A 17,421-nucleotide genomic window follows, 5' to 3' on the forward strand; every position below is an offset into this window, starting at 1 on the left:
CACTGTATCAATCCTAAAATTTCATAAATAAAATTTCTAAAATTTCATGACATCGGTGGTTGACTTGGTATAGAATGGGGACAAGGAAAAGTTACAAAGCCGGGGTAGCTACTGGAAGTTTAGGAAGAGTAGCGTATGGATGAATATGTTTATTTTTTGCTAGTGATTCAACGAGGGATCTTGTGCACAATGTTAAGTAGAGTCTCCAATGAGCTATACTCAGTCCAGTAGATTTTTTTTTTTTGGTTTTACGAGACAGGGTCTCTCTGTGTTAGCCTTGGCTGTCCTGGACTCACTTTGTAGACCAGGCTGGCCTCGAACTCACAGCGATCCGCCCGCATCTACCTCCCGAGTGCTGGGATTAAAGGCGTGCGCCACCACGCCCGGCCCAGTAGACTTATCATATTGTCCGGGATGGTTTGGGGTATACACATATCAAGACATACAAATACACTAAAATACGAACACATACCCTTCAAATATGTGCAATTTAAACTATCAATCATTTCTTGGCAAAGCCTTGAGGATTCACATGTTGTCTTCTGAGTAAACAATACAATGAAAATTAAGAAATCTAATGCAAAATTAGCATGTGGTCATAAAATACTCCTCCAGAGTCCAGAGAGATCTCTGAAATGCATTCAAATGAGCATACTGGGGGCAGAAGGCAACAGTGGGTGCTGGGAAGGCCTGGGGAAGCTCTCCCATCTAGAACAGGAGTGAAAACTAGATTGTCACTGCTCAAGCACTGAGTTGTCCCACTGAACACACGAGACTTTCCTTACTACTTGCTTTAAAGGAAGGGGGCTATTCTTTATACCCCACTTTGAAAAATAAACACTCAAATATTTATTGAGGAGTAGTTTTCATAGCCTTACAGAGCTCTGGGACTCTTTTTGGGCATAACGAAATGTGAGCTGTGACTAGCAGTGGAGTGAGACTGTAACCCCAGCACCCAGGAGACTGAGACGGGAGGATCAGTTTGAGGTTGGCACAAGCTAAACAGTAGCAAGCCAGCTTGAGCTGCACAGAATGAGACCCCATCTCAAAGAGTAAAATCCTGAAAACAAAAGCCACCCTGTTTTGGACACTGAAGTACATATTATCTACAAATAAGATAACTAACTACAAACAAAAAAGATCTTGTTTTATTTCAAAGAGTTGAAGGATAACTTTTGTTAATTCAACTGACAGATATTAAACACCAGGCTCTTTGCTGGAACCCAACATGAAACTGTTAACCTTAAAGAATTTCCAATTCTGAGGTGCAATGGTGTTAAGAGTTTATGGGGGTCCTGTAAGAGAAGAATCTGTAAGAGCAGAGAAGGCAGGGCCATAAACAAGTCAACAAGCAGCAGCAGCAGAGAGAAGCTGAGCAAATGTGAAGACTTGCTGGCACTCCACAGAGGCCCTGGCTCTAACCTGTTTTCCGGTTTTGTTTTTGTTTTTTGTTTTTTCAAGACAGGGTTTCTCTGTGTAGCCTTGGCTTGTCCTGAACTCTTTGTAGACCAAGCTGGCCAGGAACTCACAAAGATCTGTCTGCCTCTGCCTCCTGAGTGTGTGTCACCATACTTGGTTCTGACCTTTTTTTTTTTTTAATGTATATGAAGTATTCTATGTGCATGTACACCTGCATGCCAGAAGGGAGCATCAGATCACATTATAGATGGTTGTGAGTTACTGGGAACTGAACTCAGGACTTCTGGAAGAGCAGCCAATGCTCTTAACCTCTGAGCCATCCCTCCAGCCCCTGACCTGGTCTTTAGTTAAGTATTCTTCATAAAGTTAATAGAAGCATCAAGGACTCTAACCCTGAACTCTCAGTCTTCAATCTGCTGACAGTAGCTACGGAAGCTCTTTCCCACTCCATTTACTGATAAAAAGCAATACTGCCACCATCCCAGCAGTACTTTCAAAAACAGCAGAACTATTAAGGGAATGTTTTAAAAACTAAAAAAAAAAATTTTTTTTGGTTTGAAATTCTGAGTGACAGGACTGAATTTATCTCAGCCATATGCACTTGTGCCTCACACAGTCCCACATGTGCAGTGGCCTCTCACAGCTTGTACCCACTATGTAGTAAACAAAAAGCCAATCAAAACTAAGACAATTCTGATTCAGCTTCATTTGTCACATCCATGTGGAATCCTAACAATCTTCCTGAAAGGACCATGAATCCACCTGTCAAGTGCACTCCCTAAGCTAGTAACCCTTAGCCTGTTCAGGGTCAGGCTCCTTTTCTGGCTAATGTGAATGGCATCTACAAATATTAACCACAGGAATCTAAAATGGAAATTTTAATTTTAATGTACTGATTACATGCTATTAGCCCAATTACATTAACTTGATAGTTTTTCTAAAAACTGATGTTTTCCAGAGAAACAAAGCACACAGTTCTAAGGCCGGTACTGACCTCTACTTCCATAAATCTCCTCTGTAGCCAGTCGAAAAGACAAATCAACTTTAATCTGTTTCTTGCATTTGATCTGTGATAAAGCTGTTTAATACTGAGGAATGCAAAGAAAATCTAGTCCCACAAATAAGTACTTTGAGTACTTTAACAGCCTTTCTAGATTTTGTGGCTATCCTTCAATGACATCACACTAGAACTCGTGTGGCCATGCATTAGCAGTATGAATGTAATACAACCCCAATTAACTCTTCCTATTGCTAAAAGAAACCCACCTATACAACTTTACTGCCTTGTACCTTTGCACAACCTAATGTGTAGTGGTCACCTGGAAAAGACTTGTTTGTGGTGGACCCAGGGCACACTGATGCAGCTCACTACGTGAAGTCACACTGCTGGTATTTCCACACTTCATCACACAATCTCTCGGTTCTGGGAAGTTCTCAAGTCCAGAGAAATAAACCCAAACTTTCAAAGTCTTAATTTTCATTTAAAAGTTCAATTTGTCATTGGCAATAAAAACTACTGGCTTTTTTTCAGGCCTCCCTGAGTGCACAAAACCAGCTTATCCCTTCTTAGGACATACAAAGATTTCCACTGCGGTGATAAAACACTGTGACCAGAAAGTACTTGGTAAGGAGTGTTGTATTTCCTCTTACAGCTATCCCAGAACACACTCTGTAGACCAGGCTGGCTTTGAACTCCCAGGGAGCCTCCTGCCTCTGCTTCCCAAGCACTGGGATTAAAGGTGCACGCCACGACCTCCCAGGTGAGGAGGCAGTTTAAAAAACCTTATTTTATCTGTTTCAGCGGTAACAATCGAAATAGAACTGGCGTTTTAACTACAAGAAGTAATCCGACTAAGAGGTCCAGTAAAATCTAGTGTGTTTACCTTCCCCCCCCCCCCCCATCTTTTTTAGTTTTTCGAGACAGGGTTTCTCTGTGTAGCCCTGGCTGTCCTGGACTTGCTTTGTAGACCAGGCTGGCCTCAAACTCACAGCGATCCTCCTGCCTCTGCTTCCCGAGTGCTGGGATTAAAAGCGTGTACCGCCACGCCCATGCCTACCTTTTAAACTCCTTTTCTAGCCAGTGCTTTCATATAATCCAGATGTAAACAGTGAAACGCCAAGTCTTCTACTATGAAAAAAAAATTGACTCTACAGGTCAACAGGGGGCTCAGACAGTTACTATCTTAAGCTACCCATGATTTACCCAGGAGGCCACCAGCTGTGGAGTCAAGACAGGCCTCTTCACACAAACCCTTTGTTTCTATTTGTACAACCGGGATGTCATCCTTTACATTTAGTGGTGATTTTTTATTTTGTACGTGTAACAGCTAAACACTGCCTAGCCCAGAGTAAACACTCATTCTACTTAAAAATAAATAAATAAATAAATAAATAAATAAAAGGGAGGGAAATAAAACTCCTTACCACTGTGACGTTCGAGTAGTAAGATCATTTAAAAACTAAAACTTAAAAAAAACAAAACAAAACAAAAAACCATAAAACTCACTGAACCAGCTCTGTGGCAAATGCCAGAAGCCATCAAACGTTCATATCCAAAACGACAGATCTCAATTTAAAGGTCATGACGAGTAACAACAGGAAAAACAGAACGAGATTCGTACAAACATGGGTGAAAAAACAACAGCTTCAAAACAGTGGAAAAAGCTGGACTACTTCAAAATAACGTCTTAGGCAGGAGGTTGGGGGGCGGGGGGGGGGGATGAACTCGGGGTTCTGCTATAGATGGTAGAGGAACCAGAGCGCATTCGACTTCAAGGTGGACCACCCAAAGAGCCTTGGGCCGACTCACTCAGATACGTCCAGCCAGCTGCAAGCCCTACATTATATTTAAGCGAATGTCGGTAATCAACTTACCCACGTAAGCTCCTAATTCTTGCAATTTCCCCTTAATGGCACTCTGAGGAAGAGAGAAGAGGGAGGGAAGGGGAAAAGGGGCAAAGGTGCCTGTGAAAACCGCGACAGTAAGACAGCCGCCCCGCGCTCCCGGGGATGGGGGAGGGGACACCCGACCCCCGCGCCGCGCTTTCCTCCTCCGCCGCCGCCGCCGCCCGGGTGGCTCTCCCGGGCCCGCCGGCGTCCTCCCCACCCTCGCCCGCCCCCCCAGCCGACCGCCACGCCTGCGCCCCGGCAGCAGAGACGACTGGTGCGGAGCAGACGCCGCAGGCCGGGCCCGCCCGCCCGCCCCGTTACTCATGGCAACCGCTGCCCGCCACGGCCAGCGCCCGCCGACGCGGGCCTCACCCGGATCTTGCGGCTGATCTCGGTGCCGATTTCCATGGCTCTGCGGCGGGCGGCCGAGTCAGCACTGCGCGGCGCTTCGGTTACCTGGAGCCCGCCGCGGGCTGCCAGCCTGCAGCCTGCCGCCCCTCCGCCGCCGCCGCCGCTCCGCCTCCGGCCGTGCGCGCTGCGTGTCCCCGCCCCTGCTGGCGCCCCCGTGCAAGGTGGGGGCCAGCGCGCATGCGTCGGCGCACACGCATGCGTTCGCACGTCCCTGGGCTGGGGGCGGGGCGGGGTCCGGAGCCTGTGCTCTGGCGACCTCTGCTGGTCGCACGGAGGACAATGCTGTGCAGTCAACTTGGTTTCACTTTGCCCTTCCTAGGCCTTTGGAGCTGGGACTTCTTTCTTTTCATGGTTTCTCATCTATGGATTTTAGTCTCCTGCAGGTAATAAAGATGAAGTAATGTATAGCTCAAACATCGGCCTGAATCTGAGTTCAAATCTAACCTCAAGTATCAATATGGGATGGTTATAAATTGTCAACTCTTGACATTTTCATTTTCTTCCAGGAAAAAAAAAATGATTTTCTAGAAGATGTACTATCATTACACTTGGTGTGAGGTGGAGGGACAAGATCTAGGACCCATCCAGCATGACCTTACTGCAATTCTAGAGGGTTTTTGTTTTGTTTTTGTTTTCTGGGACAGAAAGGTTCTCTGTGTAACCTTGGCTGTCCTGGAACTCACTCCGTAGACCTGGCTGGCCTCAAACTCACAGAGCTCGGCCCACTTCTGCCTCTTCCTCCGCCTCTGCTGGCGTTAAAGGTGAGCACCACCACCGCCCAGCTAGTTTCATTCTAAAATCATTGCTCTTCTGGCTTTGGCTCTGCGCTTTTTTCTCCCACACCATCAGTGTACTTTACCAGGGTTAACCCTCCTTCTGCCCTTCCTCTGAACTGCTTCTTTGGAGGTCACTTAACTTCCAGGACTCCCCTATCTGCTGTTAGCGATCAGCCAGCCGCAGGTAGCAAGAAGAGTGGCAAGTGGTGCCCTCTAGTGTTACAAGTGACCGGCAAGTGGCGCCCTCTAGTGTTAGAGTTGGTGTGCAGGCCTGGGAACTTGGGGCTCAGTCCTGCCAGAGTTTCTTGGGCCTACAGCTTAGGGTTGCAGCTCTTAGTCACAGCTGGGGTTGCAGCTTCCCACTGGTCCTAGGTATTGGAATTTCTCAGGCTGTGGTGGCTGGCAGGCAGTATTACAGCTCTCAGCCAGGTGCCTGGCACCCTTGGCCCTGGAGACCTGACAGTTGTCTTTAAATTATTCTTGAGATCAGGGCCAGCAGGCTCTTTCCTCTGGCACGTGATTGCGTTTCACTCCTTGGCTCTCTGCTTCTCGCCGTTCCTCTATGCTTTCTTAACCTTACCCCAGCCTCTCTTGAACAGAAGCTCTTTCTCCTGTCTGCTCCTGCCTCTGTTTTGGCTCACACAACTGAAAGTGGGTGAGAAAAGAGCACTTGAGAGAAGCCCCTTGTTAAGCCTGCTGTTGTCACCCCAGCAGAAGCAGAGAGCCGGAGAGTGTCTCCTGAGGCCTGGGCGCTCTACTGATATAGCTCAAAATGCCATGTTTGGATTAATCACGGCTATTTGTTTGGGCCAAGCCCAGCCATATGTTGGGGCTAATCACAGCTTTGCCTTTTAGCACCAATTACAGCTGTCCCTCTGCTAGCCCACAAGGAGAAGTGCCTGCCCTCTGGCCTAGGGAAGAATTAATTGCAGGTTCCTTTGAAGCTCTTCAAGCCTTGGGATTGCACAATATCAGGTACCAAATATTGCAAACAGCCTTTGTTGGAGCCCAGCATTCAGGAGCTGGGCCGAGCAGCTGCAGTCTGTCTTTGCATAGCTGCAGTTTCAAGGTGTCCGTGGACTGCTCCAGACCGTCAGCGTGGCTGTAGGCTAGACGGCTGCTCCTTCCTTCACGGCATCCAGAGCAGCAAGAGCAAGTTCAATAACTGCTAATAGGTGTTCAAATCGTTCAGTGGCTAAGATCTCTTCTGCTTCGTAGGGAAAGGAGCATCAGAGGGGTGCTTACAAATACAGACTGAAGGAACGTGTCACTCGCTCTTGCAGTGATTTTAACAGATTTAAGAGTTCTTTAGGGCACTCGGCACTCGAGTAGAGCCCAGCAGGTCAATCTCTCACTTATGTCCTGTTATCATCGCTATGCTGTTAATGACAGACTCATTCGTTCTCTCTGTGTTCTCACCCAAAGCCTACTCCCAAATTCTAAGTAACATGCCCATTTTATTTTCTTCTAAGTTCAGCATTTTGTTTTTTCTTTGTTCTTTTCTTTTTCTTCTTTCTTTCTTTCTTTCTTTCTTTGTTGTTGTTTCTGTTTTTCGAGACAGGGTTTCTCTGTGTAGCCTTGGCTGTCCTGGAATCACTCTGTAGACCAGGCTGGCCTCGAACTCACAGCAATCGGCCTGCCTCTGCCTCCCGAGTGCTGGGATTAAAGGCGTGCGCCACCACCACCCTGCCTAAATGCAACATTTTCAATGCAAAGTCATCTTTACCATCTCCAGTTCAAATATATTTCCATTCTTTAATTCTCCCTGTTCCTGATCACAAAAAAAATGGAAGACTCCTTTTTCAAAAAAGTTTCCCTTCTCCCACATTCCTCAAGGCTCTGAATGTTTTTGGAGTTTGTTTTGTTTTTTATTTTGGCATTAGCTTTGTTTGGTCTCAGACTCCTGATCCTCCTGCCTCAGCCTCCCTGGTGCTGGGATTACAGGCATGCGTCAACTACGCCCAGCTCCTAAAGAACCAGTTTCCATTAGTCAGCTCTTGATGTGTAGTAAGTGACCACAGGTTTAGCAGTTTAGAACATACATGTTTTGTTTTGTTTTGTTTTGTTTCTCGCACTTCCCATCAATTAGCTGCGTGAGCACAGGCTTCTTGGGTCTTAAGCTCAGAGTCTCAGCAGGCTCCATTTTCTTTTTTCCCCAGCTATGGTCTAGAAGCCATGTTCTGGTCTTAGAACTGCCGGGCGGTGGTGGCACACGCCTTTAATCCCAGCACTCGGGAGGCAGAGGCAGGCGGATCACTGTGAGTTCAAGGCCAGCCTGGTCTACAAAGTGAGTCCAGGACAGCCAAGGCTACACAGGGAATCCCTGTCTTGAAAAACCAGAAGAAAAAGAAGAAGAAGAAGGAGAAGAAGGAGAAGAAGAAGGGGAAGAAGGAGAAGAAGAAGAAGGCCCACAGTTCTATGCTAAAAGCCTCACCAATAAGTCTGCTCTCTTAGCAAAGATAAAGGTGTGCCCCTCCCCCTCCCCCCAGGACACCTTGGTTCCTCTGTCAAGGACTTTCATCTCATTCAGTTGGGCTCATCTGGGGCCTGATCCCTAAGCCAAGTGAGTAAGGCTGTTTATGTCTCCGAAGTTCCTTGTCTTCATCATACCCATTAGTTAAAGCAATCCACAGTCACAGGGCGACCCGGGGACAGGCTGCCACAGGTCCCTTGGCCTGGGGCAAGTGTTTTGAATTCTTCTGGCATCTATACGGAAACTAATGCTTTGGCACACAGCTTCTACCATGATTATCAAGTTACATGTGTATTTGCCCTCCCTAGCAAAATGATAAACTGGGCACCGCAAGTCTTTCGTATTTCTATAGAAGTTCGTTCTAGATGGTAGGCACATAATAAACCGTTATCAAATACCTGTAAGTTAAAAGAAATCGAAGGCTTGGTTTATGAAAGCCTTTCTTCAGGGTAAATGCAGCAACCATGAGGCATGCATGGGAGACGGAGGAGCAGAGGAACCAAGAACAGGGACCCTGCAGCGACGATTGTCTGGGTGTGCGTGCAGCTCTGCCACTCGCTCTTTCTCGCTGAGACCTTAGGCAAGGAGCTTCTTTTTTGTGCCTCAGTTTCCTCATCTGTAGCACAGTTATGATGCTGTTCTCCCCTTCAAATAGTTCTTATGAGGCTGAGGTAAGTTAATATTTGCAAAGCATTTTGAGCTGCACCTGGCTCACAGCAGCGTTATGTTTGTTGATTAAAAATTAAATGCCTGCGCTGAGCCAGACACTGCTGTCGGAGCCAGAGGACACGGATGAGCAAGACCACGTCTCTGTGGGGAGCCCCACACAATTCAAAAGCCAGGTAAGGTTTGTTTGTTTCCTTTTCTTTTCTTTACCATTCCATAGGCAAGGACAGGACCACGCTTTTGTCATTATTGCGCCGTAAGCAGATTGACATTCGACAACTTAGTTACTATTGGAAAAAGCTTGTGTAAAAGGAGCCAAGAGCGTTTTCATTAAAAGGCATTCAGAGGCCTGGAGAGATGGCTCGGTCGGTGAAGTGTTTGCCATACACAAGGACCGGATTACCCACAGCTCAGCACCCATGCATGGCATGTTAATCCGTGCCTGTACTCCTAGGGGGCGGGGATGGGGTGGGGGTGGGGCAGTGGGCGCTGGAGTCAGGAGGATACATAAGGCTGGCTGGTCAGCTAGGCTAGGCAGATCAGCAAGCTCTAGGTGGAGTGAAGGCCCTGCCTCAGAAATAAGATGGAGAGCAACTGAAGAAGACAACAATAACACACACACACACACACGTTCAAAGCCAGGCACTGTGGAACATATCTGTACGCCCAACACTTGGCAAGCTGGGGCAGGAGCATCAGAAGTTTAAGACCAGCCTGGCTACATAGCAAGAGCCTTTCTTTTTCTTTTTCTTTTTCAAATTCATAACAAGGAATTTGTTTAAAGGTATTGAAGGCAGGGTTCTCTTTTAAGACAGCCAGCCCACCACTGTGGAAAAGCGAATCTCAGGCTATTTGAGAATTCGGACACATTCAGGTTTCAGCTGGGGAGGAGTCTGAGTCATAGGGAGAAGCACCCTCACTCAGCCAATGGCACATAGGGGTTGGAGCCTGTGGAGGGGGCGTCCCTGTGAGATACAGCGTCACAGTCCACATCCTTGAAGGGCTGGAAGTATTAGTCTTGCAAGAAGAATAAACTGGCCTGTGACAAGTGGCATATTTTTCTTCTAAGGGGATAGTCTGAGAGCCAGATCACAGTGAACTACAGTGCCAGCTAAGAGGGCTGTTGGCGCCCTTCCAAATAGAGGAGAGAACTGAAAAAGAACATTTGTCATGAAGTCGGCAGGGCCTGAGTGCCAACTCCGGCTCCACAGAGGCCTGAGTCCTCTAACAATGGTGCCCCCTGTGTCTCCAGCCTCCCCACAGGGCTGCATTTCAGTTGGATTTTATGCTATATGTGTGCGTGCGCGCACTTGTGCGCGCGCACACACCCACCCACCCACACACACATGCGCGCTCACCTGCACCCACGCTTTACCAGTCTGTGTGGAAGTGTGGAAGAAGGGAGTCATAGTGATGGTTTTCCCCAGCCTGAAAGGCTTTTCTTTTCTTTGAGTATTTTGTGACCTTGTATTTGTCTTTCCAGACTCAAACAGAGGATTCTCACAATGATTAACTAGGCATTTATCAATCCATTTGGGTTATATCCTTGTGTAAATTTCCTCACTGACCTAACGTCATTCCTCACCTATTGTTCACAGGATGAGCCCCTGGAAGGGCCGGGGCATGCATTTTATTCATCTTTCTGCACACCGCACCTGGCTTCTAACACACGTGGAGTGAATAGATGCTTTCTTCAGTACCCAACATCAAACGGCATGTCTGCCTTTGAATCAGAACTTCTTTTTCTTTTTTTTTTTTCTTGTTTGGTTTGGTTTTTGTTTTATAAGGGTTTCTCTGTGTAGCCTTAGCTGTCTTGGACTCACTTTGTAGACCAGGTGTGTGCCACCATGCTGGGTTGGATCAGAATTTCTAGATGCTGGAGCTTGGGGGGTAAAAGCACTTGCTTCCCATGATGCAAGTCTGGATACCCAAGTTCAATCTCTAGACCCTGAGTAAATATACATTGTTTAAAAAGCACCCCTAAGAGCTGGGCGGAAGTGGGGCATGCCTTGAATCTCAGCACTCAGGAGGCAGAGGCAGGTGGATCACTGTGAGTTCAAGGCTGGCCTGGTCTACAAAGTTAGTCCAGGATAGCCAAGGCTACACAGAGAAACCCTGTCTCGGGGAGGAAAAAAAAAAGCATCCCTAAGAACTGGGAATTACTATCCCATCAGCTGCTCTTGCTAGGAAGCTGACACCGTTGCTGCTGACATCATTTCCTCCAGGTCCAGGAGAACTAATCCTCAAAAATTCATCATTCCTGAGCTCTCAGAGATCGGGGACCTAGTGCATAGGTGAAGATTCCAGGAGCAAAGGCTATGTTACCTGTTGGGTCTCCTGGAGTTATGGTTACAGACAGTCGTGAGCCACCATGTGGGTGCTGGGAATCGAACCAGGGTCCTCTGCAAGAGCAACAAGTGCTCTTAAAAATCATGGCGCCATCTCTCCAGCCCTGACGTCTCACTTTGGTTGGTGCTAATCTTCACCCTCCCTCCCAGACAGCATTGCCTTTGTACGCAACCCCTTCTATCTGGATTCTTCTAGTGAGTGGTAATTTATAGCATATGAAGGACAGACACCAGAATACCAAACCAGATTAGCTGAACTCTGAAGAAAATACTGAGGATCTGGAGGGCTGCCCGTGGTGAAGAGCACACATCGCACCTGCAGAGGACCCCAGGTTGGGTTCCCAGCACCCATACTGGGCCTACAACTCCAGCGCTAGGGCATCAGTGTCTTCTTCCATCCTCCAAAGACAAATTGCACTCAAGTGTCCACACATGCCCACATGCAAACAAGCATATACATATGTATAAAAATAAAATATTGCCAGCCTGGTCTACAAAGTTAGTCCAGGACAGCCAAGGCTACACAGAGAAACCTTGCCTCAAAAAAAAAAAACCAAAAAACAAAAAACAAAAACAAACAAAAAAATTTTTTTGAAAAAAAAAACCTAGTTAGTCAGTGGATCACCCAAACCACAGTTTTCTTCCTGCTTGTCGTTTTGTCTTTCATCATTTTGTGTCAGAGATTGCTGTCTACCAGGTTTTTTTTTTTAAGATTTATTTTTAATTGTATGTATGTGGGAGGAGTGAGTATGTGCACCCAAGTGAGGGTACAGGCAGATGCTAGAGGTATTGGGTCCACTGTGGAGCTGAGGTTAAGGTGCTTGTGAGCCACCTAACATGGGAGCTAGGAACTGAACACAAGTCCTCTGAAAGAACAGTACTTTCCCTGCCCTGCTGAGACATTTCTCCAGCATTCTTTCTAAATTGTATGTATGTATGTATGTATGTATGTATGTATGTATGTATGTTCTGAGACAGGGTTTCTCTCTGTAGCCTTGGTTGTCGCGGAACTCACTCTGTAGACCAAGCTAACCTCAAGCTCAGAGATCCACGTGCCACTGCTGGGATTAAAGGCGTGGACCACTGCCACCCTGCATACTCTTTTTAGATTGTAGATGTATATTTTAATAGGAATTTATCTTCAATTGTAGAAATGTGTACCACTTTCTGGGTAACAAGATGCAGGCATGTGTGTATGTGTGCATAAAAGCCTGTATCTCTGTAAGGATATGTAAAAATCAAGTTACTACCTCCAGAAAAGCTGGGTGTCCAGCAGGCAGTGTGGGAAGACTTCCACTTAACAATCTTCCTGTGTATGTTGGGGTTAGATCGTAAACTTACCTCATGCCTAAGACTTTGTCCTCTTGCCTTGCCATGGGATGTTTCTGCCAAATTAAATGACTGAGGGAAAACAGAGTTTAATTAAAGTGCATGGTTGGTAAATGACATCTGTAGACTGGGAAGAAGTTCAGCTCGGTTGTCTAAAGCACCACTTGCGTTTTATGATCATCTTCTATTTTTAAAATTCTTTCATTTTCTTCCCGATTCAATTAACACGTTTTTATTTAGTGCCTACTGTCTGCCCAGTACTGCCCTCGGAATTCCAGGAGATATAAATGAAGCAAGGCTCCACGAAACAATTTCTAATATCCTTGCCAAGCGTGGCAGCCGCAAGGGGGGCTAGAACTTTGTCTTGGGAGTAGAGTCCTGGACTGAGTTGGGGAGATTTGGGGAGGAGGCTGACACAAATGGGAATGGGCCCTGGAGGCCCTGCCCAGATCATCTCCACGGGGGGGGGCGGAGGGCATGCTGGAGAGAAGAGGGCCGCCAGGGAGCTGGTCCAGATCACCCCTAGAGGTCTGGTTGCTGAACTTCAACTTGGTCAATGAGCTGATGGCAGCAAGAATACAGTATAATAACAAGCACTAGTAGCTGGGCCCTAGAACTGAGTGGAAACGTTCACATATGTTTTACTCAAGTTTACTGGCTAGTGACCCTCACTCCCAGCTTCCAGGAGAGGAAAGCAAGCACAGAGGCTGAGGGCTGGAGCTGGGATTTGAATCCAAACAATTTGACCCTGGAGCCTCCATCCTTAGTGGGTCCATTCTGCACTGAGTACGCATACATCTTTCACTATGGGACCTGGTTCCGAGGAGGTCTCAATTGTGTGGTGTGTGTGTGTGTATGTGTGTATGTGTGTGTGTGTGTGTGTGTCAGCGCCTCAGCGCTACCCCTTGGTTTGTCAGTCCTTCTCAGTGGTTCCCCAGGGTTAAGCTCAGCTATCAGACCTTTAGGGGTGATCTAGAATAGCTTCCCTGGTCACCCTTATTTCTAGAACTCTAGTCTCCAGCATGACCTCGGCTCCCTATCTAGTGCACTCTGGGAGCAGCACCTCCAGCCCGTTTCCCATTTGTGTCAGCCTTCCACTCCTTTCTCTCCAAGTCTCAGTTCAGGGTTCCTACAGAGGAGCGGGGTGTAGTTGACCAGAGGGGCAGGCACCAAGGGGGAGGGGTAGTGTAGAACGTCTTGCACGGCCCTGAGCATTGTACAAGAGTATACACCAGCAACCCCAGTTACTTTACAGACCAGCGCAACAATCCAACCGAACCCTTTCTACCTGGACTCAAAATAACGCCCCCCTCCCCCCCACTTTTCTCTTTATTTTTTTCAAAGCTCTGCTTTATTTGGAAACTTAAAATAACTGGTCACACGGTTAAAAACAGCAGCGGCGCGCCCCCTCCCCGGCGGCCGGGCGCAGCTGTCCGGCCTCCCCCGCGCCGCGCCGCCCGCATTCCAACTCTCTGAGGTCACGCGCCACCGCCTCCCCGGATCCGCGCGCCCGGCCCAGGGGGAGGGACGCGGGTCCCGCAGCTCCGGCCGCAGCCCCCGAGCTCCCCCAGCGAGTCCCGCCGCTGTCGAGCTGGTGCGGGGAAGGTGTGCGGTCGGCGCGCGGGCCCGGAGCGCGGACCGGCGAGCGGCTGCGGCAGCTGCGCGGAGCCCGGGGAGGCGGGACGCAGAGCGGGCGCGCGGCCCCGACCCCGGCGGGAGCGGGGAGCAGGTGAGGCGCGGGGGACTCGGGCAGGGGCGTTAACAAAGAGCCTGGTGTTCGCTTCCCCAGGCCAGCTCTGATCTCCTAGAGTCGTCTCTAAAAAGAGTCTGGAACTTCTTCTATTCCGGACTCCTCCGCGGATGGCTGCGGCTTAATTCCGGATCAGGGTTTCAAATCTTGAGCATATTCGTGCCTCTCGGAATATGAGTGTGAAAGTTGCCCGATAACTTTGGCGACAAGGGACATCAAGGAAGGAGTGTTTGGCAACTCCTTGTTTCGGTTTTGGAATGAAGCGTCTTTACTTTTGGAGGGAGTTTTGGGTCTGCAAATTCCGACTTTTGATTTCTGCAAACCCCGATTAGATTGGCGGCTCCCAGCATGCTTGTCTTATCCCCAGCCCCCCGCCGCCGAGTAAGCCTTATGATAATAGAGAATGCTAAAAAACACGTTCTGAATCTTTACGAGTTCCAGGTGACAACTGCAGTATGTCTAACAGTTACAGATTTGTTTCCTTTTTATATCTTTTTTAGTTTTGGACAAGACACCATTTTCACACTGAAAAATAGTTGTTTTATTTGTAGGCCATTTAATTATAGATTATCAGTACACAAATGTTCTGTGAGAGACGTAGGATTGATTTAAGGCACTAAGATAGAGACGTTCTAAAAATGCCAGATACTCCCATTTTAGTAATGATTTACTGTTAAAGAAATAGTGGCAAAGTTCCACATAGATGTGATGAGCGGCTTGGGGTGGGGTGTCCTGTAAGATTCAGATTTAAGGTGGAGCTGAGAAACCTTTGGAAGGGGATTTGGACAAGAAAAATGAAAACAAACTCACCAATAGTGTTTGTAAACGTGTGAAGCAGAATTTAATGTGCATCTTTACTTATTCCATAATGGAATGACTTTATAGAGAATTTATCCTTTTTTTTTTCTTTTAAAGGCTATTTATAGTCTATTTCATTTAGTAGTCGACATCTAAATCAGCCCTCAGAGTACCTTAAATTTCACTTCTTGGCTGTAATATTCAAGCATAACTTATGACATCATTAAGATATATTGATCAATCAATTTTTAAGTTATTAATCAGGACTTCTGCTATGGTGGCTTTTATATACATAATCAAGAAACCAGACAGTCTTAGGAGGAAATGCACAGAAATATAACAATCAAATTATAACAGCTGCCAAAAGAAAAAAGAAAACGTTGGTTTTTCCTCACTCTCGATGCTGCAAAACATCCCAAAATCTCAGGAACAACTGGACATTTGAGTTTGCCTAAGCAGAACCTAGTTAATAACTAAGTTAAATAGTGCAGTATACTGTGTTGAAGGCAGGTTTCCATCTTTGGTTGGTTTTGCTGTTGTTGCTGTTTTTTTGAGACAGGGTTTCTCTGTGCAGCCCTGGCTGTCCTGAACTTGATCTGTAGACGAGGCTGGCCTGATCTGTAGACGAGGCTGGCCTCTGCCTCCTGAGTGCTGGGATTAAAAGCATGTACCACCACATTTGACAGTGCCTAAGCCAGACGACTTCCCTTTGGCCGTCTGAAACGTGTCTTTTTTACACACATTCATGTTTCTGTTGCCACAATTTCCAAGACTGAAATCTACCACTTTGTCTCATGAGCCAATACTTTACATATTACACATTGTGTTGTTCTTGATATTTCACTTTACAGAAGCATTACTAGTGTGTATCTTCTGGTTAAAAGCTTGCTTACATTTTTAAAGTGTTCTCATTTTTGCTTCATCTGTTTATATTCTGGAAACAGCAACGGACATTGAAAAATAGTACTCCCCACTTCCTTCTATAGAGTAGTGCTTTTCCCCAAGGAAGGCATACAGCAAATATTAACATACTGCTGTTATGTTACACTTTTCTAAAAACTTGTTTTGTCTTTCTGGAAACGGGGTGGGGGGGGGAGATCACCTCACTGGAGAGCTCCACAGAGCAAAACATAAACACAGGTTTTAGAAACCTTGACCATGCCCCCCGTTAGTGATACAGTGATAATTATAAATGCCTGCAGTCTCCTTAAGGACAGAGACGGCTTAGGATTCGTCTTAGATTTCCTCAGGATGCTCATTACTCTGCCTTGTGCGCAGAGAGGCAGAATACATTTGTGGAATGCAATCCCAAGACGTTTTAAGTGTAGAGTCATAGCTAAACCTCATTTTCCAGCTCAGCCATTCCACAGGCCTGGGTGCACATGACCTCAGACTGGGTGAGCCGGACAGAAAAGGAATACTCGGGGTGATGGAGAAAGTCAGGGGACTACTCAGTTAGGTCCGTATTAGCGTGGAACAGAGAAAGGTGCTTCTGTTGAGCCCTGGGTTCTGGTTGCCTTTTGAGGGTTAGGGACAGATCGTCCCATCTCGCGGTCTCGGTCAGACCCAGCCTGACTAAAAGATTTATCCCGGGAAGAAAGGCGGGGAGGTGAGGAGTGACAGAGTGCGGGGGGTGGGGGGGGTGGGGGTGGGGATTGGAAATAGCTGAGATTGTTGTCAAATTGTTGAGGAGAAAATAACTCTAGTTGACATAAAAATCCCGAGTTGTCGCTCGCCCCCACTTTATGTCACCGCAGAAGTTACTATCAACAAGCATGGTTAAAAAAAGTAGCGTGTTTGGGGGTGCTGTAACGTGGTTACGGCCTCAAGCTACGCACCCAATCTCTTTCCGCCTGTGGGACTAACGTCAGCTCCTTTAAGTCCTCCCTCCTCCGATCGCTGGGGGCCGGTCCTTTCGGATCACGTCCGCCCGGAAACACGGCCGCAGGCGGAGGGTTCCGGGGCTTCGGACATTCCCGGTTGGCCAGGCAACGCCGCGTGCTTTTCTCCCTGGAGGGGACTCCGAGGATCCGGAGCTGCGGCCCCGGCTGTCCTTGGCTTCACGGGCTTGCCCAGCTTTGCCTGCCCTCTTTAACTAGGACGGTGTTTAAGGCCTCGCCCTTTTCTGTAGGTGAGAGCCCACAGTCCCCTTAGATGTCCCTACCCGGGAGAGGAGTCCAGAGCACGCTTTTCAGAACTGCTATGGTTCGAGAATGAGCATCAGTAGGGTGCTAATAACTCATTTATACACATATTTGTGGTGGTGTTAATAATGAACCAGAAGGGGTTTTAGACGTGCTTGTTAAGCACTTCATCTCCTTTGAGCCTCACAGTTGCCATATGTCAGGTAGAGATTAGTCTCCCCATTTGGAATTCAGGGTTAATTCGCCCGGAAGGACTGGTCCTCCTATGCACTTAACAAACACAGTAGGGAACTGAAGCCACCTCACTATTGGGAAACTCAAAAGAGTTACCTATGAGAAATAACTAACCCTTCCTCCAAACTAGCAAGATGACCAGTAATGCTTTGTAGTTATAGACGTGCTGGGCATTAATCTCATT

General features: G+C 47.3%; 2 protein-coding genes across 10 annotated transcripts in view; one reads left to right on the forward strand and one right to left on the reverse strand.

Annotated features, from left to right (window-relative positions):
- Window positions 1–4,862, reverse strand: part of ZC3H14 (zinc finger CCCH-type containing 14) — a gene marked incomplete at its 3' end in the record, with an annotated part of 45,328 nt that extends 40,466 nt beyond the window's left edge. For 2 of the 7 annotated variants that reach the window (XM_084792972.1, XM_084792969.1), the window contains exons 1-2: window positions 4,681–4,862; window positions 4,294–4,336 (exon numbers count right to left, since the gene is read on the reverse strand). In XM_084792972.1, coding sequence (XP_084649098.1) covers window positions 4,294–4,336; window positions 4,681–4,716 — 79 coding nt within the window. In that variant the 5' untranslated portion in view covers window positions 4,717–4,862. Of the gene's footprint in view, window positions 1–3,476; window positions 3,548–4,293; window positions 4,337–4,680 lie in introns of those variants that run through there. The other 5 variants (XM_084792971.1, XM_084792967.1, XM_084792968.1 and 2 more) reach the window with 4 other exon arrangements.
- Window positions 4,863–8,752: 3,890 nt separating this feature from the next.
- Window positions 8,753–17,421, forward strand: part of PTPN21 (protein tyrosine phosphatase non-receptor type 21) — a 66,487-nt gene continuing 57,818 nt past the window's right edge. The window contains exon 1 of one of the 3 annotated variants that reach the window (XM_084793340.1): window positions 8,753–8,810. The gene's annotated coding sequence lies outside the window, so the exon portion shown is untranslated. Of the gene's footprint in view, window positions 8,811–13,804; window positions 14,041–16,834; window positions 16,991–17,421 lie in introns of those variants that run through there. The other 2 variants (XM_084793338.1, XM_084793339.1) reach the window with 2 other exon arrangements.

Source organism: Acomys minous (assembly GCF_964271855.1).
Source record: "Acomys minous genome assembly, chromosome: 8".
Lineage (NCBI taxonomy): Eukaryota > Metazoa > Chordata > Mammalia > Rodentia > Muridae > Acomys > Acomys minous.